Below are 21,265 nucleotides of genomic sequence, written 5' to 3' on the forward strand. Positions count from 1 at the left end.
CCTCATTTAATTTTTTCCTCTAGACATGCACTGTCAGGACGATACCTATGTGAGCTTGAACTTTCATATCTGTGGATATAAAAATATAGTTAACCTCCCCATTCAGCAAGATACATTTGAGAATTGTTGGTTAGTTTGACCAGTCAGGATGGGCATATATGGAGATGTTCACACAATGTCGGCCGCAGAGGCGGCTCAGAGGAACTGTACTTGCTATTTAGAGGACCATCCATAATTCATCATAATCTTCTGTGGCCCAGTATCAGCCCTGCCTGAAAGCCCCTTTATTTTCTCTGAGCTAAAAGCCTCTACCTGTCTTCCTCTCAGACACTTGACTGGAGAGAAAAAAAACAGACAGCGTTTAAAAGCTCCCAGCGTCAGACACTGAGCTGCTGGCGGTGTATCAACATTTGCATTCATTCTCCCGAGGGGAAAGAAATAACAGAGAGGGAGAAAAGACGTGGAGCAGTTGAATGGAGGAAGAATGAGCTACTGGTGTGTGTTTTTCTCTGTCGTCAAACTCTCTGTTTCCGCAGGACAGAGCTGGCAGGGGAATGATGCAGGGAGTCACATGGAAGCTGCAGCGAGTTTAGGAGAGACTGCAGGAATGTGCACACACATGAGCTCTGTTCCATAGGCAGCATTTTAATCTCTTGTCTAACGTGAAAGCTTTTTCATACTATGGATATAAGCCTGCACAGTGCACACTTTCTAGACACAACAATGCACTAGGGATTTGCACTAGGGATTATTTCATAATTTATTAATATCAGTTTTGGAAATATATCGGGTAATATTAGACATCTAATTACAGTATATTTTTTCTATTTTTACATTTAGATGACCTTTCTCATAATTTAATGCTCAGTTAAAGGGGATCTTTAAAATACTAATAGTTTAATAATCATGTTATAAGCAAGTCTTGAACGCTAATGATTGTCCATTTTTGATACTGTACATTTATAATCTTGTGTTGGCTAAAATCACTTGTAGCCTTGATTTTATTTATTTATTTATTTATTTATTTAATATATATAAAAATAAATAAATAATACAATACAATTTAAAAGTTTGAGGTCAGTAAGTGTTTTTTTTAAAATGATTTTTCAGCGAAGATGCCTAATTTTACAGTAAAGACTTTTGTATCAATATATTTCTGTTTTTAAATAATTTCTGTTATTTTGAACTTTCTTTTCATCCTAAAAAAATATCATAGTTTCCACAAAATATTAAGCAGCTTAACTGTTTTTAATATTGATGATAATACATCTTTATTGAGCAGTAAACCAGCATATTTGAATGATTTCTGAAGGGTCATGTGACACTGAAGACTATTATGATGCTAAAATTATGTAAAAAATTATGTCATCACAGGAATAAATTACATTTGAAAATATATTCCAAAAGAAATCCGTTATTTTAAATTGTAATAATATTTCACAATATTTCTGCTTTTACTGTATGTAGTCTTGGTGAGCGTATACAACTTCTTATCTACCTCAGACTTGAACACTAGTGTATATCATTTTAATATCAGTAATTTATTTGGTATTGGCCATGAAATGTAAAAAACCTTTTGCTTATTTTTGTCGGCTTGTCCTTAACTCCTCTGCCGTAACTATTTTTTCACTGTTCTTTAACATCTTGTGGTAGCTCAGTAGCAAGTCTGGTGGAGACGGCAGCTGCTAGTGCTGAAGAAGTGCCTTTCAAGTTTATTAGGTTTCAATGGGAAATGTAAATGAGACATTTTGCTTGAGTGCTTAGGTCTTTCTCTTTTTCTTGCATACTGCTGGGGTGTCATTAGAAGGGCACATTGTAAAAGGTGCCCTCGTTCCACTCTGAAGTCCGCCATTGTTCTCCAGAGGCACACACTCCACCTTTTTCTCAGTATATAGGGTAGCGATGAGGAGAGCATCTTAAAACATGAATTACATTGCGCAAAATAGGTGATGACATTAGCACTCATGCATTTGCCCCAAAGCACATTGAATTCAAGTAGACGGCAGATTATATTTTGGATGGATTTGGATAACTTGTATTATTATATTAATCATTTTTATTTCATGTTTTACAAAGGGTTTTGCTGTTGCCTTTAGGTCCGTGCTAGCATGTCCTCATTGCCAAATAACAGACAAGTACAGTGTTTTGTAAGCAACTCCACTACCTCACCTAGTGAAACCTCATTGGCTAGTGAGGGGAGGTAGCCTGGTATCAGGCGTCATGTGATCTCCACTCCCATGCCAATAGCCCAGGGAGGGGCCATGTTTGTTTTGGACTGAGAGTGTGAGTCTCACACGGATCTAGGACATAGATTTCATGCATGTTCTATAGATGTGTGTTGGCCTTTTGTGGTCCTGTGTGACAGAACGCTGCTGTGGTTTACAAGCAGGTAAAGAGGACTAAAGTTATCTGATCTTGAAGATACTAATCAACGTTTAGTTTTTTGCTATTTCTATGTTTTGCTATTTCTGTCTAATGTGTATTGATTATTAACCAATTCAGTGTATGTGTAACACTGCTATGCCTAAAAGTGTATGTGCCTAGAGGTGTATGTGCCTAAAGGTTGTTGTATCATCTATTAGGTCGCCTCCACACACAAAAATGAGGGGTTTGAGTTGTTCAGCTATATTTGAATTTGTCAGATCTTTGTGCTTCTGAAAAGCTTTTAGATTTTCTGCTGAGCTTTGCACCTTCATCTATCGACGTGTCGGCTATATCTCATGTTGTCAGTGCTGTTTTTCAGATGGTCCCTGAGGAAATTATTAAATGTATGTCTAATGGCTATTGAGAGGGATTCAGTCTAATATCTTTCTGTGAACTTTGTGTGGAACCTTCTCATGCCAAACTTCAAATCAAGCCTTAGAGGTTTGATTTGCCACTTGCTGTGAACTGCATTTAGTACTTTTTAAAAAAACTGTTTATTCTTTCGTCATTTGATGCTTTATTATTTTCTTTCTGTTGTGGAACATAAAAGCTGTTTTGAGGAATCTTTACATACTCTTTTGCATAGAAAGGGGATGGATAAAAATGGCTCTCAAGCTCCAAAAAGCTGCAAAAAACTAGCCTAGAAATCTAGACGCACCCTAGTGGCAGCAAATCTAATTTGCAGCGAGTGTCGTCTAGCAACTCTCCATAGACTTGTGAGCTGGAAAAAACAAAATGGTCAGGCCACTCACATCTTGTATAGAGTTGGTGGGTGGGCTTAACATAATGACGGCAGAGTTGCGTTCTACTTGTAAACAAAGAAGCTGGCGAACGGCAGTCTTTCGAATCGGCTTTGGCTGTGGCTCTGGAAGACTTGGAGTTTAGCTTTTCTTTGAGAAAAGAACGGCACAGAAATCATTCTTAAAGGCCCACTGAAGTGCCTTGAAAAGCGCCGCATTATTCAATGTGTTGACGTAATTTCCCCTGAAACGGCTCCAGCTGTTAGCAGCTCTTCCCCTTTTTTGAAAAAGCCAATAGCGTTTCGTTAAGTTTGACTAGAATGCAAGAGCGGACCTCTCTGTTTGGTAAAGCCAGTTTCCTCTAACACTGTTTACCATCATAATCTCCTCCATATCGCTTTGAAATGCACTATACTGTGCAGAATTCAAATGGGTCGATATATTTGTGGTCTGCGCGGACTCGCGCATATGATCCGCGCTACGCTCTCGTGTCTGTAGTCTAAATTTAGACCAGAGCCGTTGGGGTGTGTGCGCTGCTGCGGTGTGTGAAACTAATGTGAAAACAGACTTCATTCGCCTCAAATGAAAGCATATTTACACTGAATCATTTCCTATCACATATATAGTGTGCATATCATGTGCCTTTCACCATGTAGAAATTAGTAAATGTGTGTTAACAACTGACCGATTTCAGCTTCAGCAGTGTAGGGGGCGGGCTTTAGATTCTAGAGCGCATTCTGATTGGACAGAAGATTTGACGAGAAAGTGAAGTCTGCGATGATGTCACCAAAATCTGAGATTTGTTTTAACGGAAGTGGGAGACTGTAAATTTTGAATGCTTATATCTCCTAAATGCAAATTTTGTCATAGTTTTGCAACATACCAGCTTATTCATAACTTTAAGGCTAACACAGTCATACTAAAAGCTAAAAAACTAAAATTTAGATTTCAGTTGACCTTTAAGAAGGGAGGATGTGCTCTGAGTTTTGCCGAAAGTTTAATTATCAACTAGCTCTGCTTCACTTTCTTAGTTGCTCTGGTTGGTTGTAGCGCTATCCAATTTTGTGCAGAGGGAGTTTGAAAGACAACCGTTTATCCCGCCCCTTAGGATTGAGCCCTGTCAATGGTGAGTTTCCAGACCAAACATCTTGATGTGGGTCTGGCTTGTCAGGCTAGCAAAAAAACCTTTTATGTATGTTTTAAGTCTTCTGGTGTCAAATGATAACTTTGTTTGGGAAATTTACTTAAGATACCTCCAGATCATAAATCTTATTCTTGCAAGAGTATCAGGTAAACAAATTAAGAAAGTAAAGTTCAATAGAAGGAATACAATCGTTTTGAACAAAATTAAGACTTTTAAAAAAAATGTATCAGCTATTCCTGTAATGGTGCACTTTTTGGTTTTAAGGCTGACCATAGCTGTGTTTTTAGTCACACCTTTTTATCCCCCTAAAAGGTCATCTCTCTTTTCTACAAGAAACTCCACCACTAGCGTTATTTACCATTCATATTTACTCAAGGGTAGAGGCTTTAATATGTGTGTGTTTAATTTCCTGTTTAACTTGTCACAACCCGTCTTGTCTTCTTGAAACTCTACCTGTTTTCGTTAAGGAAAACCAGATACGACAACCGAGCTGTAGTTACCGTTTTCACATTTACAGTTCCAAGACAGGGTCATTCTCCACTCTCCATTTCACACTTGTGTGTTTGCGGTCTGTCTGCTTATTACTAATGGATGTGCTTTTGGATATTTGCCCCTCAGCCCGTGACGCAGATGAGCGGGAGAAGTGGATTCATGCCTTAGAAGGGACGATTCTACGCCACACCCTTCAGCGGGTAAGCACCACATCTAGGCCACATGCACCATGATTACAGCTCAGTCAGACAGGTAAAGAATCTTCTCTAAAATATGCTTAAAAACCGAATTAAATTTTGGCGGATGTTTTTGACTTTTATTTTATTCCATTTCTGTTCATTTTGAGGACAACTATGTGCTATATGATGTCCTCCTAAGCTATGTTCCCTCTAATCTGTGTGCATGATGCCACGGCCACGCAAAAATAATAAAATGCCGCGCAGACGCAGATGCGAAATGAGGGGGAAAATCCATTTGATTGTACTTTAAATGAGAAATAATTGCAGTGCTCTGTTCAACCGCTATTGAGTTAGTATCGCTATAGTGTTAGAACCAGTGATTGCAGTTTACAGGTTTCATAGAGGGAATGTTTGCGTGTGAAACGGCAGCGAGTCATGTTTGTGGTTCAAATAGCTCAATATGAGAGGCAACGTGAAACACAAAGACATGTGAAATACAACGTCATCATGTTTTAAAGAAGAGTGGCTTGATTAAGTTGTGGAAATAACAGATGATGGCCACAGCATGGTAAAAAAACAGACATTTACAGTTACACCAACCAAAGTGTAGCATGCAAGCTCAAAGGCCAGTAAAACGTCAGTTTAAATAGATGTGTGTGTGTGGTTTGGGTTTTTACAGATGTTTAGATAACTACAAAAAGTGTTCACATGTTCCATTAAACATACTTAGCTATTAGATCTATTTAATTACTGAAGGGTTTTTGTTTTGTTTTGTTTTTTTTTACTAATTGAAGCATTTAAACTGATATAATGGTTAATATCAGTTTAAATTAGTTTTTATTATAAGGCTTCTATAATTACAGTAAGGAAAATAAGTATTTGAACACCCTGCTATTTTGCTAGTTTTCCCAATTAGAAATCATGGAGGGGTCTGAAATTGTCATCATAGGTGCATGTCCACTGTGAGAGACATAATCTTAAAAAAAATGTAAAAATCCAGAAATCACATTCTATGATTTTTAAACTATTTATTTGTATGATACGGCTGCAAATAAGTATTTGAACACCTGCAAAAATCAATGTTAATATTTAGTACAATAACTTTTGTTTGCAATTACAGAGGTCAAACGTTTCCTGTAGTTTTTCACCAGGTTTGCACACACTGCAGGAGGGATTTTGGCCCAATCCTCCACAAAGATCTTCTCTAGATCATTCAGGTTTCTGTCCTGTTGCTGAGAAACACGGAGTTTGAGCTCCCTCCCAAGATTCTCCATTGGATTTAAGTCTGGAGTCTAGCTAGGCCATGCCAGAAGCTTGATATGCTTCTTACAGAGCCACGTCTTGGTTTACCTGGCTGTGTGCTTCAGGTCATTGTCATGTTGGAAGACCCAGCCTCGACCCATCTTCAATGCTCTAACTGAGGGAAGGATGTTGTTCCCCAAAATCTCACAATACATGGCCCCGGTCATCCTTTCCTTAAAGGGGGGGTGAAACACTCAGTTTCAGTCAGTGTCATGTCAATCTTGAGTACCTATAGAGTAGCATTGCATCCTGCATATCTCCGAAAAGTCTTTATTTTTTTTATAATTATATAAGAAAGATGCGCTGTTCCGAGTCTTTCCGAAAAAAGCCGAGCGGGTGGGGGCGTGTCGTGTGAGCGGAGCTAAATAATGACGTGTGCAGCAGCGCGCTGCTATTGTGTTGAGTCGAGTGCGTCGTAAAGCTGTGTCATTCCTAACAGCGGGAAAAAAACTTTATTCAAAATAAAAATATGGCTTTTAATCAGATACAGCCATACATCTATGATCCGGAATCAGACCCAGAGGCTGCAGTTGAACAGGAGCAGCAGCAAAAACGACTAGAGCAGGACGTCTCTATGTGGTACAAGTTATACACTAACTATATAATATGCTTAGCGGCTTGTGTTATTTACATATTTATACTTGAATTATATCGTCGTATTTTTGTCTTTGAAGGTGTACATGTGGGAAGTGCAGTTGTGCACGTGTGTTTGTGTGTTTACGCGTGGTTTGTGTAGACAGGTTAAGTTAGTGTTTACATAGAAAGACACGGAATAGTAGCGCATTTGAATGAAGAAGCGTGCTTATTTAGTTCAACATATTTCCCCCCTCTTTGTGTATTGTTGAGTGCTTTTACAATACACAAACATAAAGTTACACATATAGTGGCCAGCTAAACAAATGTACACGCACTACACATCGCATGCTCCATTGATCAATTAACTATACGTGATCATGTTTGGACTACGAGCATAGGCAAAAACAGACATTTGAAGCAGTCTCACTCACCGCCTGCGGTTCTAACGTTGGGACTGCTCCATCATTCAGCATTAGGCGATCGGGAAAATCCGGCGTCGAGCTGGGCCTTGTTTATGAAACAGTCGGCACCGAAATGCAGCGAACAGATATAAACATTCGCGCAACTCAGTTGCTGATCCGGAAAAGCAAATTACATCCACTGTTGCCTTAACGCGGGGGTTTTGGGGAATCTGTGCAGGACTGTCTTGGTCTGGCAACCAAAAACGCACTTTTTTGGTGACATTGTTTTGTGCACATCACCTGTCCAGCATCCTACAAGCCAGCGCTTTGATGGGCGTAGCCTGTTACTTTCGCTCTCTCCCTCTCTCTCTCTCACTCGCTTCCGGTAGAATTGTCCGTAAGGCCCATACAAGGAAATTCCGCCCCCATCAACGTCAAAGGGGACGCATGATCTCAAAAACTTGCCGAAACTTATGACTAACCGGAAGTAGTATTTTTGACAAAGAAATACTCCCATCAAACGTCCACCTTAACTTTTGAAACTTTGTCCATGTTTAGTATGGGATTCCAAGTCTTTAACAGTGTAAAAAGTTCAGTATGTATGAAACAGCATTTCACCCCCCCTTTAATACAGTGCAGTCACCCTGTCCCATGAGCAGAAAAACACCCACAAAGCATGATGTTACCACCCCCATACTTCACAGTAGTAATGATATTCTTGGGATGGTACTCATCATTCTTCTTCCTCCAAACAAGTTTAGTACAATTTTGACCAAATAGTTCTATTTTGTTCTCATCTGACCACATGACTTTCTCCCATGACTCCTCTGGATCATCCAAATGGTCGTTGGCAAACTTAAGACGGGCCTGGACATGTGCTGGTTTAAGCAGGGGGACCTTCCGTGCCATGCATGATTTCAAACCATGACGTCTTAGTGTATTACCCAAGCGGCAACCTCCCGCGATCTCTCTCTTCAATACGGAAGTAATGTAAACTGCAATTCCTTAACTGGCCACTAGGGGCAGGCTCCAGAAGGGAGCAGAATCTCATTGAGCCCCATGTTAAAATTCTCAACTTTAAAGCAGAAAAAAACATGTTTACAGCCTGGTACAAATTGTGGTTTTGGCTTATAAGGCTAATTTTGATCTTCATGACAACTCTGAGGGGGGTGAATTTTTTTATAACTCATTCGTTTCCGTTATATAAAGCCTTAAGGTTCTGCATAATTAAGGGCGTGGTTACAAGTGGATAGCCATTTATCCGCCGTCTATAATTATTGCGTCACCTCAGCTCCGCGCACATCCCGCCTTTTTGCCCATTTTCTGTTATCCGGGAGTGACACGCGATGACTCGCTCACAAGATGGCAACGCCCAGCTCGCCCCTACTTTAAGCTTCAGAACGGCTTATCAGAATCCTATGGGTGACGTCACGGACACTACGTCCATATTTTTTTACAGTCTATGGTATTACCAACAGTAACCTTGGAAACGGTGGTCCCAGCTCTTTTTTTAGGTCATTGACCAGCTCCTCCCTTGTAGTTCTAGGCTGATTTCTCACCTTTCTCAGGATCATTGAGACCCCACAAGGTGAGATCTTGCATCCGAGCCCCAGTCCGAGGGAGATTAACAGTCATGTTTAGCCTCTTCCATTTTCTAATGATTGCTCCAACAGTGGACCTTTTTTCACCAAGCTGCTTGTCAATTTTCCCGTAACCCTTTCCAGCCTTGTGGAGGTGTACAATTTTGTCTCTAGTGTCTTTGGACAGCTCTTTGGTCTTGGCCATGTTAATATTTGGATTCATACTGATTTTATGAGGTGGAAAGGTGTCTTTAAGCAACTAACGACCTCAAACAGGTGCATCTAATTTAGGATAATAAATGGAGTGGAGGTGGACACTTTAAAGGCAGACTAACAAGTCTTTGAGGGTCAGAATTCTAACTGATAGACAGGTGTTCAAATAATTATTTTCAGGTGTATTATACAAATAAATAGTAAAAAAAAATCATATATTGTGATTTTTTTTTTTTTAGATTTTTTTTTTTTAGATTATGTCTCTCACAGTGGACATGCACCTATGATGACAATTTCAGACCCCTCCATGATTTCCAAGTGGAAGAACTTGAAAAATAGCAGGGTGTTCAAATACTTATTTTCCTCAGTGTATATTATATTGTAAGCCTATTAAGTAATTAATCTCACAAGAGGAATGTTTAGGGATTATTGCCATAAAAAACTTATATAGAAAATATTGGAAATTCATAAGAAAAAATAACTGTTTTAGGGGAGATTTTTAATAGTTTTTCCTGGTAAAGAAGATTTGTACAGTTAACATTGTAAAAAAAATATAATTTTGATATTATTGCCATTTTATTTTTTATATATTATTACCTTTTTTTAAACTATAAAATAGATTTTTTTTTAAATAAATATAAAAAAATATTTCCTTACTTCAAACTGTGTGAGAAGTAAACATTTTTTAATGGAATTTAGTTTTTAAAGGATTTTTTCTTAATTTTGATCAACTATATAATTCATTGAGTGTGGTTTCTCCAGGTTATGATGCACAGCTTTTTCTTCTTTTTTTGATGATTATGCCTCATGTTTTCTGATTATGTTTTTTTTGTTTCAGAAAAGACATTCTGTGCTGTCTTTTTTGTGACAGCAGTCAGTCAAATGAATGTTATTTTCCTTCTGGAAAAATGTTGGGAGTTGTGTACATAGTTGCTGTATTTAAAACAAAGGTGTGGTTTCACAGACGGGGCTTAGACTAAACCAGGATTAGGCCTTAGTTCAAATAGGACATTCAAGTAACTTTTATAAACGTGCCTTAGAAAAATATATATTTTAGTGCAAGTTGCTTCCAGTTAAAATGACTCAAACATGCATTTAGTCTGGACCTAGCTTAAGCCTTGGCTGTGATTTCTATTTTAATTTTTTTAAGATAATATCCCCTGTATTGTCTAGATCCAACAAAAGATGCTAGTAAAGTAACGTTACAATTGGAAAACCAATGAAAACATAAAAGTTTGTCAAATGACAAAGGTTAATATTATTTCCTGCCAGTGTTGTCATAAAACAAGATACATTTGATATGTTGATTTCCTTTGTCGGATTGAAATCTAAATTAGCCTAAATTTCGTCATCAACACATAACTCAGAAGCTAACTACATTTACTACTACTGTTAGCTTACTCGATTCTTGTAGCTAACGTCACCTTCTCCACCATCTGAAACGATACATTTAAAGGGGGGGTGAAATGCTGTTTCATGCATACTGAGCTTTTTACACCTTAAAAGACTTGGATTCCCATCCTAAACATAGACAAAGTTTCAAAAACTAATGTTGGACGTTTGATGGAGTATTTCTGTGTTAAAAATACTCCTTCCGGTTTCTCACAAGTTTCGGCGAGTTTTTTTCGAGTATGGGTCTACTTGACGTTAAATAGATCGGAAGGTCCTTGTATGGGCTGTACGGGCTCTTCTCCCGGAAGGGTGCGCGCGCGCGTAACTAGAGGGAGAGAGAGGAAATGCACGCCGTAAACAGTCTCTCAGGTGCAGATCCAGTCGTCCGTGAACACTTATGACGCGCCGCGCTCCACTTTATTCCTATGGGTGACGTCGAGCGACTTCAACGCTTCAGCACAGCATTCCGGGAAGGCAGCGCTGCATTTGAACGCAGGAAGCTTCAAGGCATCGCTTCAGTCGCGTCGCAAAGTGGATTTCCACGGTCACTGCTGTCACAGGACTTCACCAAATCATACCAAAGAAGTGTGTTTTTGACAGAGAGGTCCCAGCGATAAAGGTTCGGTCCTTGGAAGCAGCCGGTGAGTAAATCAACATCAAATGTCTCTGCTATTGGCTACCGTCGCATGAGTAAACATCAGTAAACGATACGATCGCGTGCTTCGTCATTCAAATGCGCTAACGGTTACTCCATTGTTGTTCTGTTACACTGACTCTGACGTGCAAAACCGTTTTGCTTGCTACCTCTAAGGTCTAACATTAGTCACATACAATAGTCCATAAACCAAATCATGTCCTCATAAACTGCGCGTAAAGACACACAAAGGCCCCTAAATACAGTACATACCACAGAGACGGACATCCTGATGTTGCTGTTTCTCTGTTCAATTTATTTCAGCCTCAGATTTGATTGTGGATCATTATCTGTATTAGCTGAGATAGCATGGGTTTCTCCACGCTTGAGGACGTCACCGCTTTGCGCGCTTGTCATTCTTTAGCTCCGCCCACACGATACGCCTCCAGGCGCTCGGTTTTTTCCGGAAAGACTCGGTACAGCCCATATTTCTTTTATAAATATGATAAAACTAAAGACTTTTCGGAGATATGAAGGATGCAATACTACTCTATAGGTACTCAAGATTGACATGAGATTGACTGAAACTGAGTGTTTCACCCCCCCTTTAAATAAATAAATATACATTTTTGAGAACTGAAGTATGATTATTTTGCAGCGGGTGAGTAAACATGACACTGGCTATTAGTACCACTATTTTGAGTGGCTTCTACATTACTTTGTTTGGCTAAATAAATAAACTTTTAAATCAGTACTCTGCAACTTTACTGTAAACAACATATTTACGCGCTACCCAGTTCAGTTTGTGATTCAAAGTTAAGAAGCTATCATTGTAAAATCATTGTCATGACGGATGGTATAGATGTGTTAGCTGTGCAGTGAAACAGCCAATCAGAGCAGAACTCAGCATTAATATTCATGACCCTTCCAAATAAGGCAAAAACAGAGCATTACATCCTAGGGACAATTTCTAGGGTGGTAAATGGCCCTCTAAAACCGTTTCTGGACAATTTTTGACCTTAAATGAGCCTTTTTAGATATCAGAGAACAATTTAAAATATTGTTTCAAATCATTCTAGGGCACCTTTAATGCACTTGTAGTGGCCATCTGCTCCATATCAACATAGAAAACCAGGCCAGACTGAGACAAGCATGTGTTTTTACTTAGTTTCTCTCCTAATTTTTTCCTAATGTCTTTAATTTTAAAGGCTCACTTTTGTCCTCTTCCTCTGTATTTCTTTCCCTCATTCTTTCCTCTTGAAGGTCTCCTTGTTCCATCTCCACCTCAGCTCTGTGTTTAAAAAAAAAAAAAAAAACGCTGACAGGCATCTGCGTGTACCTACTCGCAGAGTGTGTGCCGCTATCCGGTCACATGATCTCTTTTAGCCAATCGCAGCTTTGCTTATTCAGCCAGCCCCTCCTGTGCAGCATATGGCAGATCCAATCACAGCACTGTAATGTGTTTTCTACAGTCTGTAAGGTTAATGCTACTTTCTCTTCTGCTTCTTTTTCTATTGAGGAAGTCTTCTTTCTGGTTAAGAGCAGTTTATAGAACAAACTCTGAGTTCAGACAACAAGCCAATAGGTATTTGTTCACCTTATATGCCCCTTCTTTAGAGGGGAAACATACAGGAAAGGGTGTGTAGACTGAAACTTGAAAGTGTTTCTGTGAGTTTGGATCAGATTTGTGGAGGAATGTCCTGCAGTGGCAAGAAGCGAGTGAGTATTTTTGTTTTGTTGAAGTTTACTGATGCGGTAAATGGGTCACACTCTGTGTGTATGAGTGTGCACAGGTAGGGGTGGGTGTGCGTGTTTATGAAAGTAGGGAAGCATTTGTTTTTGCAAATGGAGAGGGCATGGGTCACAGTTGAATGCGTAGTTACTTTTCTACTGACTTGTGATTTGTAACCTCAGCCATATCGTACGTGTACAGTCTGTGTTGCCATAATAGAGCACATGACTTTAAGTCAGACTTGTGGGTTTGCTTTTCAGATGTGTCACTGGTCAGTTTGTCTCTTTAAAATACACAAAGCTAAGCTACACTATACACCTCAGCTTGCTCAGATGATTCATATTGAAACGCTTCTCCTTTGTGTTAGATCTTCAGATTTTCTGCTGCGAGTCAGACTGAAGGAGTGAGTAAGTGGGAACAGCTTCCTGTCTGTACAATCTGTATTTTCATGCGTGTGTTAATAGCTACCATGGAGCTCTCGGCATGCTGCAGCTTTTCTCTACCAGACACAGGGTAAAATAATTATGTAATGCTCTCCGAGATACACAAATGCTTGTTAAGAGGTATTTAGATAATTTATACATAGCAAAACAGCAGATTTCAGGCCTGCTGAGAGGTGAGATGTTTATGGTGCCTGCAGGATATGACCAAGCATATGTTCCTGACCTTAACTAGGAACTTAACTAAAATTTTGGGTTAATTCCCAGGGAACATGCATTTTGAGGAAAGCAAATTGCCAGATACGTATCAGTTAAATCGCAAACCTAAAGGTCCCTTAATCAGAAATTGACTCGTATGCTGATTTTCTTTAGAGTTTAAGTCGGAAATACTAGTTAACCGATGATGTTTTTCTTGACACTTTGTGACTTTCTAAGTTATTAGGTCATTAACTTGCCTGCAAATTGTGGACACTGGCGTGTTGTGGAATGTGCATACAAAATTTCTATTAGATTGTAATGTTTGCTGCGGATATTTAATTTGGTAAAAAAATGGTTACAGTACTGTCTGTTATAAAACGTTTTCAAATACAGTTTTAAGTCACACCTTTTTATACGAGAATTTGAGATTTGGTATTGAGATATGAGATTAATGTTTGCAATTTCTTTTGTCCACAGTGATTTTTGGTGAATCTACAACGATTGTACCAAGATTTCTATTATAATAAAATGATAATTACCTTTTGGATAAATATGTTTTATTCACATAGAGCAGCAGTGTAGCTGTTAAGATGGACAGAAACATAATATTAATGAATGTACGCAAAAGCAAGCATGAATACTGCGTACTTTACCTGCGACCTTGCATTACGGTTATGCCAAGTAACCCCAGTACTCTTGCGGGTGATAAAAAAATACCATTCAATAATTGCACGTTTATGATGTGCTGTCAGGTAGCTACTAGCTAGTTATATTATAACTATGCCAACAGTTTAGAAGTATATGCTTTTGTATTCACCAAACTTCGGCATGGCTGTAGTTCATGCATCTGCCTGTTATATTCCTCTTGTGACAATTCTGAGAATGTAACTTACATTTGCGTGTTGTGCTACGAGTTTCTTGCTTTCATCCCAGCTGTTAATTATTCCTACCTTCACTGCTTAAGGTGTTTGTTTTAGTAAGACTGAACGTTTCATAAAAACACTCCCATCATTCTTAAATGACAGGTACCGGTTGGTTGGTACAACCAGGTCATGCATTCAGAGTGAAAGTTAATCTTTAGTTTGTTTTAAAAGCTACAAAACTTTGAAAAGTTTCCACATACATGTGTTGGCAGTCGACTAAATGAATCACATGGTTGCATACTGATATTCCACTTAACCTTTGTATCCTGAGTGGATTTGTTCTACTTAGACTTTGACCTATTTCTTTTTATGTTTACAATTTTGAGCAGCAGTTAGCCGCCCATGGCCTTTCTTCATTTTCCTATGCAGTTTAGTTCCACCAAACTCGGCCGCAGTGGCTTTTGCGAGGGTCGACATGAACCAAAGATCACGGCATTGACCCCCAGACCAGGAAGTACCACTCTCCTACTGCCAAAGTTGCCTGTGCCTGTTGCCTTAATACCACCTGGACTAGCCGCTATTAGCTTTAGTGGTAGCACTTTACTATAAGGTTCATTAGTTAACATTAGTTCTACATTAGTAACTACATTAGTTAACATGAACTAACAATGAACTGCACTTATAAAGCATAAATTTATCTTTGTTAATGTTAATTTCTACATTTACTAATGCATTATTAAAATCTTAACATTTGTTAATGCACTGTGAACTGACATGAACAAACCATAAACAGTTGTACTTTTAACTAATGTTAACAAAGATTAACTAATGCTAAACAAAGGTGTTGTTAATGGTTAGTTCATTTTAACTAATCCATTAACTAATGTTAACTAACACAACCTTATTGTAAAGTGTTATAGCTTTAGTCCTTATTTAAGAAAGTTTAACAGAAAGGTCTAGAATTGCTTAATATTATAGTTGTGGTTATGATGCATATAAAATAAGGAATTTTTGTTTGCTGTTCTTATAACATTTCCAGACTTCTGTTTTTTAATACTAATATTTAACCTGTTTAGTTAGTTGTAAGGAAGCTGTTTTAATTCTCTTGTGTATTTTTCCAAATTCGTGTTTGATATGAGGTTTAGTTTTGTGTGGCATGGGAGGGGTGTGATGGTGTAAATCGTGCTGTAAAAAGTGGTTTATGTATAAAGAAAAATATAATGAGCATACATTTTATTTTATTTTTTATTTATATATGTAAGGGATAATCCAACACTAGCTGTGCATTTAAAGGATTTTAATGCACGATGTGGAGACAAAGAACCTTCCAACGCGAAGGAGAAAATCATTTCATGCACTGCGAGCTGTGGATTATCCCGCTTATTCCATGGTCGTTTGCCAGCATTAGCCACGTTTCCATTACAATTTGCGCAAAAAGTTTGCGATATTTACTAAAGGTCGATACAAAACTATTGCAAAATTTGTGTTTCCAGTAGCCGCAGTTATGCGACTAAAACGTATTATTTTCCTCTTGCGATAGGTCATACACAGTATTCCTGTAATTCTATTGTCTTTTATGAGTTTAATAAAGAACTCTGTCTCGTCTTCTGTCCAAACAAACCGTCATCGGTAAAGAATTATCTACTTCTACGCACGCAAGGTTGACGCATATACAGAATAGCAAAATGTTTGAATTTGGATGGTGGTAACTCAGTGTTTTTAGTTTTTTTTTACCACTTTGTTATTTTGGCTAGAAATGTTGTTTGTTGGAATGAAAAAAAAAATGTTTCCATTGCAGTTTTGTGAAAATTATTTTTCAAATTGCCTGAAAAACCACCTCATGAGAGCGTAAAAACTTTTTTTGTGATACATGGGAGTTTTTGCGAAATTGGTGCGTTTCCATTGTGCATATTGGTGCGTTTCCATTGTGCATATTTTCAATTCGCTATTTCAATTTCTGCAATTTAAAGGGTAATGGAAATGTGGCTATTGTCAACTTAAATCTGTTATTGATGTTTGCATTGCACTATTTGACCGGAAGGATTTTAGTCAGTTACGGCTCATGAGATCTAGCATTATGCCTACTTTGAATCAGACACAGAGATAAAGAGATTTGCGTAAGATTACATTTATATGAATGAATGAATGAATTATAGCATTTATTTCAATTAATTATCGAGAGAGAGAGAGAGAGATTCGTACCTGCGTCTGTTGTCAACGAAGATGTGCGTTTATTACTTAAATAGCGATTTAACCTCAATGTTGCTGAGAAATTGAATGTAGAAATCCAGTAGATTAGCTATTTTATGACTAAAAGTCAGATGGCGGCATTGATAAGTCTATGTGTTCCTGAATTTGCGTGTGTATGTGCGCAACGCGTTCTTTGCTTTGTGTGCGAAAGACTTAGGCCTATGTTTGTGTGCGTTTCAATGAAAAAAGTGCATTACTACTAATAGTAGCATCTGCCTGCAAACCAAAAGTCAATCAGAATTGAGTATTCAAACAGACCATGGCATAAATATATTTATTGTATTTTTAAATTTGGTTTAAAAATGCTTACTTTTTGTTTGGGTTCATGAATCTATAAAATCTCTGTTAATAGTTTATTACTACTATTAATAACTGTTGAAAATATAATCAACACCTAAACAAACAATTTTGTAAATATTTGCTATGTCTGTTCTATGTGTGTGCTGAACAAATATTGTGTTTGTACATAGTCCTGGCTGTGTAAATGGGGTAAAAAACAAAGTGGATTGGACCTATCCTGTATGCTGCTCTTGTTGTTGAATCACAGTTTATTTATCCATACTTGTGCGAGCTGTCTGTTGTGCCAGCTGTTCTTTTTTTGCATAGTGTTTTTTATTTTGAGGGCGGAGCAATGAAGGCGGAGTGTTTGCTTGGGTTTCAATTTGAATTTCCTTAGGAATCGCTTACTGCACCTTTAAGTAAATAACTTGTTTTTATTTCTTGGCTTCAATCTTGAATTGCTTGAATCAGATAAAAAGGATTATTAATGTTCTTTTGCAAGATGATGATCTGGATGATCGCTCTGGTTGTGTTCTTTTTTTAAATGTATAGTATCAACAACTATCAATAACCGATCACTGTACCCTGTAAACTGTACCCTTAATTCTGCAGTTCAGTTCAGTCCCTCTCAGGGTCTGATCTCAGTTGATTCCTGTCATCTAATTGTATAATTCAGTTAAAGCTGTTGGAGAGAAATGTGAACAGAGAGGGAGCAGTTCTGCTCAGTTCCTCTCGAAAGCAGAACGTGTCTAAGCTTAGGACACCATGGGAGCTTTTATGCACTTGAGAAGGTCTGAAATTGATCCCTCTCACTTTCACTTGCAGGAGGCAGAAACAGGATTCGTTCCCAGCGTTCAGGACTTCGACAAGAAGCTAGCCGAAGCAGATGCATATTTGCAGATTTTGATCGACCAATTAAAAGTAAGGCTGTCATAAGACCTCATGACTCAAAAGAACCTTCTATTTTGAGTTGATGTATAATTTTTCACATACACTACTGTCTAACTTCTGTTCTTTTTGCATCTTCTAGCTCTTCGATGAAAAGATAAAAGACTGCAAGGAAGATGAGTCGCGCAGAGTAAGACTTGATCATTTTCCATATCATCATCATTACTGCCAGACACAGTATATAGCAGAGACGGTCCACTTGTGTTACAATACATGAGAGGAATTAAAACACACCCAAAATGGTGGCTCTATTTAAGGATGTCAAATCTAGAAAAGAGTAAAAGAGCAAATCGGCTTAGTCATGCAAATGAAATGTAGTAAAGTATTGTTTTAGCTGATCAAAATAATTTTACTTAACCTGGTTGTGCCAAGCTAGTTAATTAGTGAAAAACACAAAGATAAATGTTTAATTTGGAAATGGTTTAATTACTGGAAAGCTATTTTCAATATTTTCTTATTAGACACTAAATAAAATATTCGGTAACACTTTACAATAAGGTCTCATTTTTAACATTTGTTAATGTATTAACTAACATGAACTAACTATGAGCAGTACATTTGTTACTGTATTTGTTCATCTTTGTTAATGTTAGTTAATAAAAATACAGTTGTTCATGGTTTGTTCATGTTAGTTTACAGTGCATTAACTAATGTTAACAAGATTTTAATGTATTAGTAAATGTTGAAATTAGCATCAACAAAGATAAATAATTGCTTTATAAGTGCAGTTCATTATTAGTTCATGCTATCTAATATATTGAACTAATGTTAACTTATGAACCTTATTGTAAAGTGTTACCAAATATTCAAATAAAGTTGTCTGGGCCAGTAGAATTGCTTTGAGATGGAAGGGAAAAGGTAAATGTACTATATATTATAATTTGTATACAAATTTTATATTGTAAATTGTTCATGATAAAATGCTAAAGATTCTTCAGATACTAAATCTGAAGTGCAGCTTTTTCAGAGAGTCACATTTTTAAGCCTATTTAGAGGATGAAACTCGTGAGATTGTCATTTGGTGTCAGGCTTTCATTTCTGCTTTTTTTTAGGTTTTGTAAAGGTGCGTCTTTGTTTTTAATCCAAGGGAATTTCAACGTTCTAACTGACACTGTCCTTTTCTTGTTCTTCACTGTCCTATACACAGAAAATTGAGAACCTGAAGGACACAACTTGTGTAAGAGCGTGTGCACCTCACCCTTTTAATGCATTTTGGATCTAATTTTGGTGGTGGAATGCATATTCATGTCTTGTTGTTTTTTTCTTTGTTTTTTAGAGTATGGTAGAGTCCATCAAACACTGTATCGTACTTCTACAGATTGCCAAGGTAAAACGCTTGTCTCTTAGGCTCATAATGTGTATGCCTCTTTGTTTTGTCTGCCCACTGTGTTAGTATTTGTCTTGTGCAACCCAACCTGTAATTTTCCATAACCCTGTTAATGTTTATTTTGCCAAGATTATGAACATTCCAGCAGGTACCAAAAGGTTTTGAGAGGTGATTCTCCTACACTAGAGTTACATTCACACAGCAGCAGAATATGGTTGTCAGTCTTGGTTTAGAGTGCTAAATATGCTCTCATGTTGACCTACACATTTGATGAACTTGAACTTCTGTCAAATGTAAAAATTAGACTTTCTAGTGTTATACTAGTTACCATCTTTGATTTATTTAAGTGACTGACTTTGGTTATTCATTCTTTCGGACAGTATTTGGCTAACTAGTGTAATCTGTGCAATGAATGGACCTGTTAGTAAATACGGTAGACAATCACATTGACTGTGTGAACGTAGCTTAAATGATTCAGGAGGTTAAAATACCTCAAATAACCATTGTTATTGCCTCAATTTAAAGCAGAGACAATTTGCACCATCTTTTGTGGCTTTCTCCCAGATGTGGAGTTGCCTTATTTCTCAATTTGTGTTTTTCTTTTTAAAATTTGAAGGATCAAAGTAACGAACAGCAACACTCAAACGGACTGATAGTAAGTTTTAACATTCCTCAGCAAAGACCTAGTCTAAATCAAACGGTGCTACTGTTCTCTTTTCTACTGAAATCACATTTTCTCTTCAGTAAACTGACCGAGATGTGCATGACCTTGATCTTAGGGCTTCGCCCACCACGTCTACTTCTCTCTCTCTTTTTCTCTCTGCTTTCATTCTTTCTCACTCTTCCTCTCTGGTAATTCTGGATCTGTCCTTTCCTATGGCCATAATTTGCAACAAATTTAAACCGTAATACAGAAATATCTCTAAAAGTGTGAACCAAACTGCTCCATCCCAGCAAACATAACACACACACACTTGCACACAGAATGATCATTGATTTTCCATTGTCATACATGCTATTGAACCATGTAGGACAAATTGATGTGGATCTATTACGACCTACCCAGAGGCTCTCATCGGGTCAATAAGCGTCAAGGCTAGTGCTGGAGTGACGTAATCACCAAATACATTTAACCCTCCTCGTTTAGTTTGAGTTAGATTTTGCTCAAAAGACGAATGTGTCAAATTCATATATACCCCCGGTTTTACAGACAAGGCCTAAACCTAGTCCTAGACTAAAATGCTTGTTTGAAACTTGCACTGATATGTCTTACGATATGTCAGTGCCATTGTTTTGTCTCAAGATTCACAGCAGTCATTTTTCTAAGGCATGTTTATAAAAGATACTTAAATGTCCTAATTAAACCAAGGCCTAATCCTGGCTTAATCGAAGCCCTGTCTATGAATCCGGCCATAAAGTTGCACATAGATGTTTTTTGAGCATAAAATGTTAGTTGTGTCCTTCTGTTTTGGGGATCTGAGTTACTTCTTTTTGCGTTTGCCTTTAATTTAATCTCATTCTAGTGTTCATGTATTTACTACAGAGCTCTAATTCTTTCAATTGGCTTTTAATTAAGAGCAACTGCCTCTGTTACGGTACAAGAAAACAGATTATTCAGAACAATAAATCCTTTAAAATTCTCTGTTCAGAAAAGCCCCTCCAAAATCATTTCACTCACTCCCCTGCATGTCTTTTTTCCTTGTGTGTTTTCATGTAGAGTTACCTCACCACTGTGTCCTGTGACATCAGTGTTTTACTGTGCATGCTGGATAGAGATTATTTATCTGCCTATTTAGTGTGTAATAACTAAGGATTATGGATTATACGCTGGTCTTGTTGTCATGGACGCAGAGCTTAATAGCTTTGTGTCGGTGTCTGTGTCGACTGACAGATGCTCAGTGTTACCACAAGGCAGAGAGTGACACATAGTGATTTTTTTATATTAAGAAGATTTAGTGTGATGGGCACAGGCCACAGCTGTGAGTTTGCTCATTTGGACACAATGCATTATAAAGCACTGAATCTGATTCACTCATTTACTTCAAATCTTCCTCTTGATTTTTAAATCCTCATTGACTTTTTCCTGTGTCTCTGCGTAGAAAGAATGTAGACACATAAAACCGTTAAAGACAACATGAAATGGCATTCATA

At 37.8% G+C, this 21,265-nt stretch overlaps 1 protein-coding gene across 4 annotated transcripts in view; it reads left to right on the forward strand.

Moving 5' to 3' along the window:
• The first annotated feature begins 2,279 nt into the window (after positions 1-2,279).
• Positions 2,280-21,265, forward strand: part of osbpl9 (oxysterol binding protein-like 9) — a 33,111-nt gene continuing 14,125 nt past the window's right edge. The window contains exons 1-7 of one of the 4 annotated variants that reach the window (XM_067414109.1): positions 2,280-2,389; positions 4,927-5,000; positions 17,665-17,760; positions 17,870-17,917; positions 18,935-18,964; positions 19,064-19,114; positions 19,731-19,769. In XM_067414109.1, coding sequence (XP_067270210.1) covers positions 2,332-2,389; positions 4,927-5,000; positions 17,665-17,760; positions 17,870-17,917; positions 18,935-18,964; positions 19,064-19,114; positions 19,731-19,769 — 396 coding nt within the window. In that variant the 5' untranslated portion in view covers positions 2,280-2,331. Of the gene's footprint in view, positions 2,390-4,926; positions 5,001-12,588; positions 12,797-13,110; positions 13,217-17,664; positions 17,761-17,869; positions 17,918-18,934; positions 18,965-19,063; positions 19,115-19,730; positions 19,770-21,265 lie in introns of those variants that run through there. The other 3 variants (XM_067414110.1, XM_067414111.1, XM_067414112.1) reach the window with 3 other exon arrangements.

Source organism: Pseudorasbora parva, chromosome 13 (assembly GCF_024679245.1).
Source record: "Pseudorasbora parva isolate DD20220531a chromosome 13, ASM2467924v1, whole genome shotgun sequence".
NCBI lineage: Eukaryota > Metazoa > Chordata > Actinopteri > Cypriniformes > Gobionidae > Pseudorasbora > Pseudorasbora parva.